This window comes from Macrotis lagotis, chromosome 5 (genome assembly GCF_037893015.1).
Source record: "Macrotis lagotis isolate mMagLag1 chromosome 5, bilby.v1.9.chrom.fasta, whole genome shotgun sequence".
Classification (NCBI taxonomy): domain Eukaryota; kingdom Metazoa; phylum Chordata; class Mammalia; order Peramelemorphia; family Peramelidae; genus Macrotis; species Macrotis lagotis.
The window spans coordinates 243418066-243434074 of NC_133662.1; the positions used below are offsets into that span (position 1 = coordinate 243418066).

Consider the following 16009-nt stretch of genomic DNA (forward strand, 5'->3'; position numbering starts at 1 on the left):
GCCCGGCCGGGCCAATCAGGCTCGAGCGCGCGGGAGAGGCCCCTCCCCCGCCGCCCCTGAGCGCGCCGCTGCCGCCGGAATCCGCGGGACCCGAGAGAGCGCGGCGGGAGCCTCGGCCCTGCCGGATACAGCCAGCCCGGGGCGGCCATGAGCGGGCAGCTGAGCGAGGGGGCCATCGGGGTGAGGGGGCTGCGGGCCGTGCTGGCGGGCCCCCGGGAGGCGCGGGAGGAGCCCGTGCGGGGGCCTAAGAGTTGGGGATACCCCCGGGGGGCGCGGGGCTTCGTTGGGGGCCCGAGGGCGGGGGGTGGCGGGGCGACGCGTGTGGGGGAGCATTCTGGGGGGACCTCGGGGATCCGGGTTGGAAAGGCCTCCCCCGTGACCCTCCAGGCCAGAGCAGGACCCCCCAACAAGTGGCGGCTGCGCCTCCCCGGGAGGACCCCCAGACCCCCCTTGTGCCGTTCGGCGGCACCCCTCCCCCTCCCCGCCCGCCCCAGGACCTCCTCGGCCCGGCCGGGACCTCTGCCAAGGCCCAGGCCCAGCCTCCGGGGCAGGCCCGGGGCTCCCCTCCCCCTCCCGGGGCTCCCCTCCCCCTCCCGGGGCTCCCCTTCCCCTCCCCGGGCTCCCCTCCCCCTCCCGGGGCTCCCCCTCCCGGGGCTTCCCCTCCCCGGCTGATCCAGAGACCTCCCTCCACCTGAGCCAGGAGCAGAGAGGCGCCTCGGACCAGCCTTAAAAGTGGTCCATAACCTGTGCCCACTGAGGTCATTTTCTATTCTGACCCCCCCTTCCAATCACAAGGCCCCTCCCTCCTCTTGGTGACTTGGTGGTGGGGGGCTTCCCCCCCCCAGAAATACTCCATCTACTCACTTTTACCTTTTAGTTTTCTTTTCTTTTCTTTTTTTTTTTGCAAGGCAAATGGGGTTGAGTGCTTGCCCAAGGCCACACAGCTAGGTCATTATTAAGTATCTGATGTCACATTTGAACTCAGGTCCTCCTGACTCCAGGGCCGGTGCTCTATCCACTGTGCCACCTAGCCACCCCTACCTCTTAGTTTTCCCTAATTCCTTTAAGGACTCAAGTTACAATTTCCGCAGGCCTTTCCTGCAGGTGCCTTCCCCTCCCAAATTCATCGTATGCCCATAATACTGGTAGAGCATTTAGCACTGTGACTGGTATCCAGTAAGTAAATGCATGTTCACCTTCCTTTTGAACCCCTTACACTGTCGAGGTCTTGTTATGTACCAGTTACTTACATGTCTCCCCATTAAAATGATAGCTCCTTCAACCGGGGGCATGTGTGTGGTATTTTTGCCTTTTTATTCTCCACAATGCCTGCCACATATTAAACCTTTAATAACTGAGTTCACCATTTTGGTTGTTTTGGATACTCTTAAATTTGTTAAGGTCCTAGCTAAAATATGGCTCCAAGATTCATCATTTGCCAGATATGGTTTGAAGCAGGCAGAGTATACACCTCCAGGGTTGAGTTTTGGGCTTCTCTTGACAACCTAAAGTAGTGTGTCAGCTTTTTCTTTGTCTATTTTTTTTACCTTTCATGCCACACCATTGGTGCATATCAAGTTTATAGTCAATTCAATTTAACTTTTTTCAGATGACCTGCCTAGTGATGCTTCTTTCTCCATCTTGTACTTGTCAAGTTGATCTTTTTAAAAACTCAACTGTAAGACTTCATTCATCCCTATTAAATTGCATCCTATTTGATCCAGCAGAATGTTCATCCATTCCCTCCCAGCTTTATGTCATCTGTAGATTTGATGAGCATGCCCATCTGTGCCTTTTCCTGTGATTGATAAGAATGCTCACAGACCCAAGCCCCATTCCTGGGGCCCTCTACCAGGGTGCCTTACATGGAGCCAGTAATTGATTCCTCTTGGGGCCCACCCATTCAATCTATTTCTAATTTGCCCAGTTGTCTGAGAATCTGCAGTCCACATCTCTCCACATTTTCTACAAGAAGAGCATCCCAGGCTTTGTCAGATGTTTTAGAAAAAAGTAGGTTTTAAAAAAGGACAATGTCAATTGGCAGCACCTGTTCTGGATGAAGCCATTCTTGTTTTTCCGCCATCACTTCTTTCTTCTTCCTTTTCACTAACTATAGTGATTTTCATGGATCAGAGACAAAGAGCTGGAAGGAATTTTTTTACACCATGTCTAGGCAGCCAATTCTTTCTCTGAATGCTTTGAAATCTTCCCCACAGTCCAGGGTATATGATTTACCATACCATTTAACTATTTATTATAAAGTATAAGCTAGAAAGGTCATTTGCACCCGGAAACAAGTTTTTTTTATTAGTTCCTTTGCTTTTTTAAAGAAAGAAATTATTAAGACAGGTCAAGTAATTTCTAGTTGCTCTGTTTTAAGGCAAATAGAACTTCAAAAGATGACTGGATAATTGAAAAACCTTGTTAGAACTATATTATGCCTCAGTCAGACTTGTGTTTTCCTTATATTGATTACTGGAGGGACCTGTATTCCTACTCTGACTTTCTCTGTAACTAGTCTATTTCTGTCCCCATTAAATCTTTAAATGGATGTTCTCCATCATGCTTTTGTCCCTTTGGTTCCTAGATTCCTTCAAATTAGGAGATTTGTGCCTCATCAGTTCCTAGGATTTTTTTTAGGTTTTTTTTTCAAGGCAATGGGGTTAAGTGACTTGCCCAAGGCCACACAGCTAGGTAATTTTAAGTGTCTGAGGCCAGATTTGAACTCAGGTACTCCTGACTCCAGGGCTGGTGCTCTGTCCACTGCACCACCTAGCCGCCCCCTTCCCAGGGGGTTTTAATTCTGTCTTATGACTTCTCTATCTAACCCCAGTCTCTCTCCTGAACTCCAGTTTCACATCACCAGTACCCTGCTAGGCATTTTGGCTGGGTGTTGAATAGGCATCTATAACTCAACATGTCCTAAAGAAGACTCATTTCCCCCTCAAATCCATCTCTCTTCTGGGTTCCCTATGTCTGGTTTTGTTCTTTTTTCCCCTTAAGTTTAAAAAGAGAGAAACTGAGGCTCTATCTTGTCCACTGAAGCTGGAAGTACAGGACTACTCATGATCAGCATAAGAGCTCTGACCTCCATTTCTGACTCCTTAGGTAACTTGCTGGCTCCCCATTTGTGAGGCATACCATTATTGCTGGATTTTTACTGCAGATAGCTCAGCTTAATGTCAGGAAGTCCCTGCTGACTCTCACCCTCCATAATCTTCTTTCTGTCAAAGTCTCTCAGGTTTATGTCCTCCCCAACTCCTCACTCTTGTGTTCAGTGAGTTGCTTGGTTTTCTTGTTTTTGCCTCCACAATGTTTCAGATATTTCTTCTCAGCTGTGAGCTCATCATTTTGCGACTTAGTGTGTTCCTGATTATGTCTCATCCCTCATCTCCATATCTGAGCTGATGCCATGACCTGCTTGTTCTGCCTTTGCAACATCTCTCCCCTCCTAGTCTCCACCTTAGGCTGGACCCTCATCACCTCATGCCTGGTGATGGGCCCCAGTCCATCTTCCATTCACTCATTAAAGCATAGGTGTGATTATGTTACCTTCTCCCCAATAACCTCCAGTGGCTTCCTGTGACCTCCAGGATCAAACATAAAATGCTTGGCATTCAAAGCTCCTCTGAATTTAGCAGCCTTTTTACAGCTTATTCCTTTCCATGAGTTCTGACCCAGTGATACTCGGCCTCCTGATTGGTCTTCCCACTTCCCTCCAAGGTGATTTTGTTTATGTGCAGGTCTGCACTGCTAGGCTCCCTTGAAGCATCTAGGATTAATTGTCATCTCTTTTTGATATCCTGGTCTTATGTCCCATGATTTTCATTCATGAAATCTGGTCTCACCAAAGACTTTTCCTGGTGTGCTCTGCCTTCCTTTCTTTGCCCTTCAGATTCTCTTGTTTCCTTGGAGGCCCGGTTCAGATAGCACTCACATGGAGCCTTAACCCATCCTTGAGTTACTGGTCTCTTCTCCTAAATTGTTTTGTATGTTAACTATCCCTTCTGGCTGGAATGGAAGCTCCTTGAAGACAGGGACTGTTTCAGCATTGTCTTTGTGTCTTCAGATTCCTGTGTCTAGAGCCTTGTTAGGTGCTTGATAAGAGCCTATGAATTGATTGCTTATTTTTAAAAATTACACATTGTCATTTTGTTCCCTTTCCACACCTGATAGTTTGGGTTTTTTTTGCAAGGCAAATGGGGTTAAAGTGGCTTGCCCAAGGCCACACAGCTAGGTAATTATAAGTGTCTGAGGCCAGATTTGAACCCAAGTACTACTGACTCCAGGGCCAGTGCTCTATCCATTGTACCACCTAGCCACTCCACACCTAATAGTTTTTAAATAAGGTACATCCTTCCAGAATTATATTCAGATTTGGTGTCCAGTCAACTTGCAAGGTCAAATTCACCTTTTTGAGATGTGCTGAACATTTGTGTTCATTGTATAGAGTAACAGATTTCATTCTTGGTTCATTTTGACCCTGAGGGATGGGAATTCTTGGTGGAGTGGGTGGGGGTACCAAGATGGGGTTGGAGCTGTGGAGAAGAGGCACAGGGATAGGGATTGAAGCATTGGTTGTGAGGATTGAGAAATGACTAGAGTAGACTGACTGCTGTTTTGGAAATCCAGGTATCTGGTTTTAAGTGAATTAGATATGTTCTGAAGTAAAGTAGGTCTAATTCATCACTGTAGCATGAGATTCACATGGAATTCTCTTAGTGAGCTTTTCTAGTCAATTTGAAATGTAAATACGCCTATATTTCATCCTTGCCATCTGTCCAGTTTCAACCTTGATTGTCAATCAGAAGCACTTAGCAAAGATTTTGAGCCAAAACATGCAGATCACAATCTGTAGGCCGGAACTCCTATGATAGCAAAAGAGATTATGCATGTAGCTAGCCACTGTGGTGTGGAATATTAATAACCTATCTCAAAAGTTAGGTGTCACATAAAGCCACATTGTTGATAGCGTTATTGTCTGAATACTAAGAGCCACCTTTTATGGTATATGTGTATCTTCTGCATGTTGGAAAGAAAGCAAGAAGAGCCTTGTGCTGCTTTAGCTTAAATTGAGCTTATGTGGTGATCTTTTTGGGCGGGGAAGGGTTGTATGTGGAGGTCAGGATGGGGGAGGGTTGACAAGACCCAAGTTGATTTTAAACAAGAAACTTTTTCTAAGATGTGAGTGCTCTCTTCTAACTACCCTCTCTGAAGTCTCTGATGCTTAAACTTCTACAAGTTTTTTTATGTTCATGCAGAAAAAAACTTTACAATATCAGTTCCATTTATAGCTGAAATTATCTTTGTCTTTTTTCAGCTCATAATGCAACAAGGAGATACCAGTATAAAACCTATACTCCAAGTCATCGTAAGTATCCAGATACATAACATGTTACCTTTCCAACTTAAAAATGCAAATGAAATTCGAGCTTCATTTGTATAAGGTACTCAGATCGATTTTTGTGAGGAGACAGGAGGGATGAGTTTGTGGCAGCTTTGGGCCTTTGCAGCTTCTTCCCTCCCCTCCCTCCCTACAGCAGCAAGTCCTCAGTAAACACTTGCTTATTGATTTGGCTGTGGATTGGGTTTGATTTAGGGGAAGGGAAGCAACAAAGATCTTGGCAGGGAATGAAGAAGAAATTCTTCAATCCAGTTTCTTTCCACTTCTTTTTAGGTATCCAGGAGAGTGGGCAAACATTTTTGTCCCATGTTGTGCTAGTGTCAGATTTACTTTCCTGCCACTCTCTTGAGATGTCTCAGGAGAGTCCATAAGAGGGCAGGCTAATAATTCAACTTTTCTCTCCTAGAACATCCGGCCAATTGCTACAGGAAATTCCCCACCCCGTTATCGAATGCTCATGAGTGATGGATTGAATACTGTATCCTGTGAGTACAGTGGATAAAATCCAGAATTTGATTGCATTTAAGTGACAAAAGTGCCTTCATCACCTTGGAATCCACTATTTTATGACATTCAAGTGCCTTATTTTAAGGCATATGAGATTGGCAGTATAATTCCGACAGAATTGCAGCTGGCAGAGCCTTTTAACAATAGAACAGTCCAAGTGGAAAGCTGCCACTTGGCTTAATTAATTTTCTCTAACTGGCTCTATATGTTTTCGGTGTGATTAATTTCCCTGAGGATGATATCGACTTTAAGCAAATGTGATGGGTTAGTTGTCCTATACCTGCCTTTCTTGAATTTAAGTTCTATGTTTGGAGCTGAAAGACACAGAGACTTTGGGGAGGGTGCATGTTCTGCAGTGCGAGAGATTGCTAACCGATTTTTGTTTTTGTGCTGCAACTAGAATGATTAGAAAAGGTGCATTTGGGCACATTGAGATAAAGGTGTGTACAAATTGAGTGGTGCATTGTTGCTAACAGCAAATGACTATTCTGGAATCATTTGTCGAACAGAAATTAGGGCAGGGAATCTGCGATTTGCCTTAATTTTAGAAAACATCTGTTTTTAGTTCCCTCAATCACTGTTCCACTGGTATAGGACTTTTGCCCCAAACATGATCAGCACTTGTATTCTTTGGACTGAAATGTTAAGAGGACAACTTGGCATGTTGTGGAGATTAAATCTCTTTCCCTTTTCAGCTTTCATGTTGGCAACACAGCTGAATGTACTGGTGGAGGAAGAGCGCTTGGCAAGCAACTGCATCTGCCAAGTTAACCGGTTCATTGTTAATACCCTGAAATTTGGAAGGTCTGTGGTGGTTCCCCCCCCCCCCCCCTTCTTTATTGTCTTATTGAGTGGGGATATAAATTTGTAAAAAACAAGGACATATGCCACATTCTAGGTCTATAAAATTGATTACCCTTAGATTTGTTTTCACAGGACTTATTCAGGCCTCACACACACTGGTTACTCAGCACTAACCAAGGTATATTCCAGCTGGTGCTCTATGCCTTTTTTGGTAGCAGAGGGAAGGGCCCCTTTATCATTTTGACTTCCTTTTATATTATTATTTCTCACTGGAGCTTTTAAATTAAGGATCCAGCCTTTTAAGAGGTAGAGTCTCATTTTCTTTTTTTTTTCAATTTTTTTTTTTTTTTTAGATTTTTCAAGGCAATGGGGTTAAGTGGCTTGCCCAAGGCCACACAGCTAGGTAATTAAGTGTCTGAGGTCAGATTTCAACCCAGGTACTCCTGACTCCAAGGCTGGTGCTCTGTCCATTGTGCCACCTAGCCGCCCCCCCCCCCCAGTCTCATTTTCATGTGGACCCCAGTGTAAATCCACATTTCAAGTACCATCACCCACTTAGGGTCTTCCTTCTTAGATGACCATTTAACAGATGCTATAGTAGAGAATCCTTTTGTGTATGAGTTGGACTGGATAATTAACTTCCTGTTCTCAAATTCTGTGATTCTCTACTTCTCCCCTCCCTTCCTCCCAAGTTGTCAATATTTTCCCTCTTAAAATTCTTTTGAATTTGGTTTATACTTTTATACTTGTGTTCAGGGGATCATAGATAAAGACCTTGAAGACATCTCAGGGATCATCCTGGGCCTTCTTCAGGGACTTCTGGTTCCCTTGTTTTACAGATGAGTTAACTAGGACCCCTTGATTTGTCCAAGGCCATGTAGGTAGTAAGTACTGGAGGTAAAGAACCCAAGTTTCAAACTTTCTGGACTATATCTTGTAAGGTCCATCTTTATCCCACACCATCAGCCTTAGAATGTAAGCTCTTTGAGGGGAGCAAATATTTAGGCTGTCTTTGTATTTCTAGTGTCTTGAGTGTATTAGATACTGTTTGAGTATTAGACTTGAATCATCAGTGGTATTTTATCTTAAATAGGTAAGGGTGGCATTTAATTACATTTAGCATTTTAATAAATAATCTGTCCTGAGTTCAGGTTTCATGGGATTGTAAAGGGCAATGGATAGAAGAATATGCTGAAAGTTCAGAATTGAGTAATACATATTACTAGAAACTTTTTTCTGAGTAAGAGTTGTCTGTGACTGCCCATATTTCATTTGAGAGAAAAAGCACGTTTTTAGGTGAAAAATTAACTTTCATACCTGTAATTTTTTGTGGTGTCTACCTATTGTTAATGGTCTTCTGTGATGAAGCATGCTTGTATCTGCATGGTGATTTGAGGCTGTGACACCATGCTGCCTTCTGATAATTCAGTAGAACAGACCTCAGGAATCTGATTTTACAGGCTTGAACAGAGAGGGGTGTACTTATTGAAGTTTTAGGGACAGTCTTCGATCAAGCCAGGACTTCATCCCAAAGATTCTGATTCCCAGGTGGGTGGTCTTCCCTACCACATCCTTTTGCCTCATGCTAAGATCTGATGTCCAGGTGACCTTCCAGGCTCTGGAGTGCAAGGCCATGATGGAAGCATTCTTTCTGTGAGTCGCAGATCTCTCCAAACTTAGAGTTCTATTTAGTAGGTTTCTGTTAAGTGCAAGCTAGGGCTCAGGTACTAACTCTCCCCTCCAAGAGCTCATGTACTGGAATTCAGTTTGTTGGCTCTTCCTGGTTGTGCCTTGACCCTCTTTGTCCTTGGTGAATAACAGCTTCTCTTGCATCTGCAAAAGGACGGGGGGACATGAGTTCTAATTTATCCAGAGTCTTGATTCTTTTCTTCTAATTGATAACAATTGACAAATTTTTCTTGAGGAGGAACAGGGGAAATTCTTGGTTCATCTCATTGATGGCTTATATTTGGAGAGGATTATCTGAGGCCCTTCAAGGTTAGGAATCTTCGCCTGTGGATTTAAAACTGGTATGTGTCAGAGGTAGTGCTTGGGAAGCCCCCACACCTTCTTGACTCCAAGGCCACTCCTTTATTCAACAAGCCAGGCTGCATCTCTCAGTTGTGTTCTTCCAATAAAAACAGACTAATTGAACAAAGGCCTGTAGAAAGATATCAGGCCAGAGATCTTGTGGCATTTTGGGGAGAGAGTAATGATAACTATGACTAGCAATCAACTTGGATTTCATACTTATTCACTTGTGTGAAAACAAGATGCCAAATTGAGGCAAATTGAGAAAAGATCATTACCAGTTCTTCTGAGAAATGTGCTCCATCCTTCTTACCTTTTACTCCTCGTTTCCTGAGAAACAAAGGTCTAATTGATTGAATAATCCTTTCTTTTTTGAAGAATTCAACCCTCTAACCTAGGAACAAGGGTAAACAAGCTAGAATTTATTTCAGAAAGTAAAGCTTTGTAGTATAGTCATTTTTGAAGTCCTGTCCATTCCTTATTTTTTTTCTGAGAGAAACCTTAACTTCCTGTTCTGGAATGCAGTGTCATATTTTGGTTCACTGACCAAAGGTTCTTTAAATAGAGTCATATTTGTAGATTTTGGAAAGTAGACTCAGGCTTTCTTGGAGAGTCCGGTGTATCTTCATCTCTTTGTTTTTGCTGGTAAAGACTTTAAAAGTTAGTATTTTGAGAAAGGCAGTATCATATGTTAGAAATGAGAGTCAGAATACTTAAGTTCTGGTAAAGACCCCCTCACTTGCCAGCTTTGTGATATTGAGTTGAATCTGTAACCTCTTTGCCTTAAGTTTCCTCTTCTGTCAGATGAGGTTATAATACTTATACTGTTTATGAAACTATTGATTCAAATGTTTCATGGCCTTAAAAACAATTTATAAATGCCTACTTTGATTATTTTTCTGATTTTGATTTCATAATTTTTGGCATAAGTTCAGTTTTTGCTGAAAATCTAAACAGCATATCAGTTAGTTATATGTAGATAGTATTGGAAATGAAATCTTTCTGCCAGAGCTAGTTAATACTCTACTCTTTCCTATAGTTTATACCCTTTTTTCATATAAGGATCATTTTTTTTTTACATTAAAAAGTTTCATGGACTTGTATATGATAGTAGTAATAGTATTTGTATACATTGAGAAAATAAATGATAACATGGTGGTTTTGCATTCACCAATGATGTAAAATGAATTTGTTTTTTTATTAACTACAAGTGTCTGTATTCGTTTGAAAAACAATGTATATATGTGTGAGACATTCAGTATATGGAAAGCATATTTATTCTAATGAGTCACACTGCATGTTGGTGCTAAATAAAGATCAGAATCATCTTGCTGTGTGTGTCTGCATGCATGTGTGTGTGTGTGTGTGTTTGTGTGCGTGTGTGTGTATTTGTAGACCCTTTGCAGTAACACTGGAGTTCCCGAGGGGTTCATGAACCTCAAGTTGAGAATTTAGTGCTGTAGTTCTTCCTTCTTGTGTCAGTTTCCTCCATGGAGAGCTGCTTTTTATTAAATCCAGCACATTTGTATGATTTAAGAAGTGGGAGGAAGGGTTTTATTATGAGGGAAAATAATGGGCTCATGGAACACAAAGTATGCAGTGAAAAAATTAGGGAAATATTCAGTGTGAGAATTGTTAAAATAACTTATTTCCCAAGTTATTTGGCCATTTCAAAAGTTGTTAATGCAGAGAAAGTCATTATCAGAATAGTCAGTAGGGATTGCATGTTTATGAAGCAGCTTGTGTGATAGCTTGAGGTCTTAGGCTTGCATATGCTTCTCCTACCGATTCTAACTTTGTATTCTTTTGCCCCATAGGAAAGTGGTTATATTGATGGATTTGGAAGTTTTGCAATCTGCTGATGAAGTTGGAGGAAAGATTGGTAATCCAGTGCCCTACAATGAAGGTAGGGCATAGTTCATATCATCAAATGGAATGGGTGTTTAGAGGGTAATCATTTTGATCCCTGTCTTTTTTTTTTTAATAAATTAATGGGAAAAAATGAGCATTCTTGGGTTTTGTTTTTGTAAGACCATTAATAGGGTCAAGTGACTTCCCCAAGGTCACACAGGTAGGTAATTATTAAGTGTCCCAGGCCAGAGGATTCTTGACTCTTGATAATATACTGACATTATTTTCCAATTCTGAAGAAATCTTATGTGTTGGGTTAAGAAAAAAGGAAAATTCTGCTTAGTGTTGGATATGATTTAAATTCAACCATTTTTCTTCATACGTCTTCTTGTGGGGGGGGTGGGGGGCAGGTAAAAAGCACAGTTAATATAAATCTGTCATGAATAAAAGAATCTACAGTTCTTTTTAAATGCTTAAAAACTTAGTTTTTTTTTTACATAAGGGAAATTAACATTAGTGAGACTAATCCCAAATTAAAGTGTTATTGTTATTTGAAAAGTCAATCCATAGCTTATTTTACATAAATGATTGTTTTCTCCCCAGGTTCTTGACTAATGTGACAGCATATTTCTTGTGAGCTATAGTTAGTCATCTGTTGAAATTGTCTCTGTATCACTTACTGTTGCTAAGAGGCAACTGCTATCTTGCTTAGCTAAACATTCTTAGAAATTCTTCAAACTGTTAGTCTAATGAAATCTTGTGCTAAATGTTAAATTTCAATTTCGGATATAGAGTAACTTTGATATCAAGCTGACCTTTATGTTTTTTTTGAAAAGATATATCTGATAGATTAATATTTTATATAGGACAATTCTTGATTTTGAACCTTCTGGGGAATCTTATGGATGTTTATGAAGGGATCTATAAGTTAGAGTGATTAGCATCACCGCTATTTTGAATGACTAGGGACCATGTCAGGACCATGATTATTATACAAGTGTAGTTGTATATTAATGTGAGCTTCTGTTTTAATTTGTCTTCATTGTTGACTCTTGAAAGGCTAGGGATTAAATCTGATGAAGATGTGTTATCTTATTAAGGGAAAATGTTTGTCTCCTGAGCCTGGGAGCTATTGATGACCTGACTCTGATGTCCTGAGGTCTGAAGTACTTGCTTAGTCTCCCTAAATGTTGCTAAAAATATTTTGGCCCTTTTCCCCATTGTGCGTTTATGCCACGGAAGGAATCTGGGTCATTATAGTAGGACTGGAATGATGAATAGAAAGAAAAAAGGAAAGAATGGCTACCTTCAGGGTACCCAATTTTAGTTTGAAAATTGATGACACATCTATGTAAATATGTGCAAATTATATTCAAATGCGTGAAGAGTCCTCTTAGCAATTTTATATATAGTATAAAATTGTGGCACTTGGGAAAATACTGCTAGAAACCAGGGCTCCAGGCATTGGAATTCTGAGAGTTGGTGAGGAGACTGAGGCATCCGAAGATGCTCGATGGAAACCGGGGACTGGAGGGAAGACTGAAGATGAGACAAGACTGAATATTAGGGAGGATGGAGTAAGTGCCAAGAGTATGATAGGGTTATTTCATTCAGAATTTAAATGAGTGCCAGGGAAACTTAATCTCTTTTTTCTTACTGAGGTATACTGCTGCTTGATAGAAATTTGTTTGATGTAAATCATCATCAGTGTTTAACTCAGTTTAATGACAAAGCATTTACTGAGTACTTCCTGTTTACTCTGGGGGGAGGAGGGGGGAGATACAAACAAGAAAGCCAGGTATGGTGAGAGCTCAGAGGGGCTGGGGATATGCCCAGCAGAGCCCAGGGGCCTCTGAGGCTGCCTCATGATTTTGGTTATTTTCAACAGTTCTATTTAACAATTATTTATCAGATACCTCCTTGTGCCCCAAACCTTGCTAGGTGTTGGATGTGCTGAGATGAAAGTGAAACATCCCCTGCCCTCAGGGCTCTTTTTCTGGGGAGAACAGCATGGATGCAGGAAATAACCAACTGTCCCCCTCTAGGCAATGTCACATTGGGGCTCAGTGAGAGGTAAAGTTAGAAGCAAACTGAGAGATGAGAGGTGGTGTAGACTCTGGACTGGATAGCCTGGACAAGGGCTGCAGGGGACAATGGAAGAGTGTGAGCAGGGAGCAGGCAGCGTTGGGAAGCGCACGATGGGTGGGGATGACCAGGGAGCTGGGAAGGCCAGGCTGCGACAGCCAGGTGAACAGAGGAGTTTTGGGGTCCAGGGATGTGATGTGGTCCTAGCTCTGCTTGAAGAATATCATTTTGTTAGTTGTGTGGAGAGTGCATTGGTGTTGGGGGGAGGTCAGATATGTGGACTGTTGTAGTCATCTAAGAGAGGGGTGATGAGGACTTTCACTGAAATGGCAGCCATGGGAATAGAAAGGGAGATGGATGTGAACTGCAGGGAGAATCCATAAAAGCTGATGGGGAGAGAGGAAAATAAAAGCTGATCCTCAGGATGCAAATCTTGGTGACTGGAAAAATGATGGTGCTCTCTACAGAAATAGGGTAATTGGGAAGATGAGAAAATTTTGCAGAGAAAGACCCTGAGTTTTGTTTTGGACCTGCTGAATTAGTTAGCTATGGGCCATCTAAGGTAACTAGGTGGCACAATGTGCATGGAATGCCTTGGAGACAGGAAGTTCTGAGTTCAAATTTGGCTTCCATCACTACTAGCTGTGTGACCCTGGGCAAGTCACTGTAATGTTTACTTCAGTTTTTCTCCATCTGTTAAATGAGTTGAAGAAAGCAGTAGCAAATCTTTGCTAAGAAAACCCCAAATGGGTTCAGAAATAGTTGGACACAACTGAAACAACTGAATGACAGCAGCAGCATGTGATATCTAGTTGGAGATGTATAATAGGCAATGATATGTGGGAGAAGGGTTTGGGGAGTAGAATAGTGATCTCAGAGTTTGCATAGAGGTGATGGTTGAACCCATGTGAACTGAAAAGATTATGGAGTTAAGAATTTAGAGAGAGACAAGAAGATTCTGGAAAGAATACTGGGGCACACCCATTATGTTCAGTTGTTCATTTTTTTTTTCAGTTGTGTCTGACTCTTTGTGACCCCATTTGAGGTTTTCTTAACAGAAATACTGGTCTGGTTTGCCATTTTCTTTCAATTCATTTGACAAATGAGCAAACTGAAGCAAAGAGGTTGAAGTGACTTGCCAACTATTAACTATCTGAGGTCAGATTTGAACTCAGGTCTTCCTAATTCGAGACATAACACTCCATCCACTGTGCCACCTAGCCACCACCAGCCGTGAATAGAATGTGGGAAAGGATGATGATTCTTCCAAGGAAACTGAGGATTAAACAGATAAAAGAACCAGGAGAACATGTGTTATTAAAATTCAGAGAAGAGAGAATCGGGGCGGGGGCCAACTGTTACATTCTATGGGCTGGTGTAGAAAGAGAAGCTCTGAGAAAAGTCCATTAGATATGGTTCATAATTTAGGAGAGTGGTTTCTGTTGAGGGATGGGTCAGGGTGCAAGGGGTCAAACTGCCAAATTGGAGGTTATTATGATGGACTGCTTTTTTCTAAGAGTTTGATAGTGAGAAGAGCTTGAGCATGGCAAAGTCTGGGCACAATGTAAGTGGAAGGGGAGAATGAGGAAAGAAATTGGAGAGAGAGAGAAAGAAGGATCACTAGGGCAATCCTCTAGGGGAGAAGAGAGAGCAAGTGAGATGGAGGCCTAGGCTGCATTTGAAGCAAAAGAAGACTGAGAGGCCAAGGTTGGGGGATTTGAAGAATGAAGAGGTAACTTGTGACATGCCACCTCAGTTTCTTCCAGTAGAGTATTTGACTCTGTCCTTTGCTGAGAGGGATGGCCCAGAAGAACAGGTTTGGACAGAGGATTGGGACAAGAATTTTGAGTTAAAGGCTGGGTGCATAACAGTAAAGGTTCCAGTGAGATGGGGTCACAGATTTCTAGCACTTAGTCCTCCATATTCATTCAGCAACCTGTGTGTGGGAGCAGAGGAGGCAGATGATGAGAATAATCCAAATCCAAGATGAGATTGGGAAAGGAATGAGCAGCAGAGTGGTGGAAATAAGGCAGCACAAATATATGTGGCAGTATAATGTTGAACTGGATAAGAATTTGGTTAAAATGTTGAAGGGAGGAGAAGGAATGAGAGTGAGTCTTGTTGGGTTCAGTGATAAGATTGTGGTGAGGACAGAATGGATCTAAAGTGAGCCAGGCCTAGGAACCAAAGAATGATAGGAGATTGTGGTCAGAGGAATATCAGAATTCTGGAGAGTAGAGTGAGAACCCTTGTAGATGGTCTTGGGATGAAGGGTGTCACCTCCTGCAAGTAAGTCACTTCATGGGAGCAGAGGTGTAGTTCATGAGAATTTTGGAAGTGAATGAGAAGCTACTTGAGGGGGATGTTAGCATTTAAGTCAAAGTCCCCAAGTATAAGGAGGATGCTGGGGAGCAGTGAAGGCTGTGAGAAAGAGAGGGAGATTTAACCTGGAAGCCAGTATAGAGCGACCACATGCCAAAGTGTGGCAGAAGGCCAGGCTCTAGTTCTGCCTGGTGGTCGGGGGGAGGGGGAAATTCCGGGTTTGGCATCTAGGCAACAGCCTAGTCTGTTTTGCCTCAGGGCTCACTTCATGGTTGAGCAGATTTTAAAATTAAATTCTTTTTATTTTATTTGCCAAAGCTAACTGAAGTAGATGCAACAATTGTGAAGTTATTGAGAAGTAGATTTTAATTTCAACAGCTTTATCATGGCTATTGGGGAGGATATTTTGGCCATATTTCATTTGGAAAACTATAATTAATAAAACAACATATATGTGATTAAATCTTAACATATCAGCATTATTATATATTTTCTTGAGCATATTTTTGTACTTAATGAACAAGTGCATCCTAGAGTCAAGTTACCGGAGTTCAAATTTGGCCTCAATCACTTCCTGTCTCTATTACCCTGGACAAGTAATTTACCCTCCAAAGTTACTTAAGCCTCCAAAAAAAAATTATCTTTCAATACAAATGTTTGTAATTTTCACTAGAGTTCATTGGTGTTAGTCAGTTGTTTGGTCATCCATTCATTATGTCAAAGGACATTTGGAATACAAAGATTAGAAAATAGTCCATGACCACAAAGAGTTTGCAATCTAATAAGAAAGATGGCACATTCACAAATAAGTTTAATATATGATTTGGATTAGGAAAATTTGGATCTGTGTGAGGGACATTGCCACATTCATATGGGGTGAAGATTAGGGGAGGCTTCATGAAGATTGTAGTGTTGCGGGATATGGTACTTAAGTTGGGGACTGAAAGAGGTAAAATATTTTGGAAAGTAGTTAAGTCAGCAGTGGGAGAATCTTCTTTCTATCAT

At 42.0% G+C, this 16009-nt stretch overlaps 1 protein-coding gene across 1 annotated transcript in view; it reads left to right on the plus strand.

Moving 5' to 3' along the window:
- Positions 1–39: 39 nt before the first annotated feature.
- The window catches only part of RPA1 (replication protein A1), a 59855-nt gene continuing 43885 nt past the window's right edge, over positions 40–16009 (plus strand). Inside the window, exons 1-5 of the mRNA XM_074189195.1 lie at positions 40–180; positions 5321–5371; positions 5811–5889; positions 6607–6715; positions 10564–10652. Of these exons, the coding sequence (XP_074045296.1) occupies positions 148–180; positions 5321–5371; positions 5811–5889; positions 6607–6715; positions 10564–10652 (361 nt within the window). The 5' untranslated portion in view covers positions 40–147. The remainder of the gene's footprint in view (positions 181–5320; positions 5372–5810; positions 5890–6606; positions 6716–10563; positions 10653–16009) is intronic.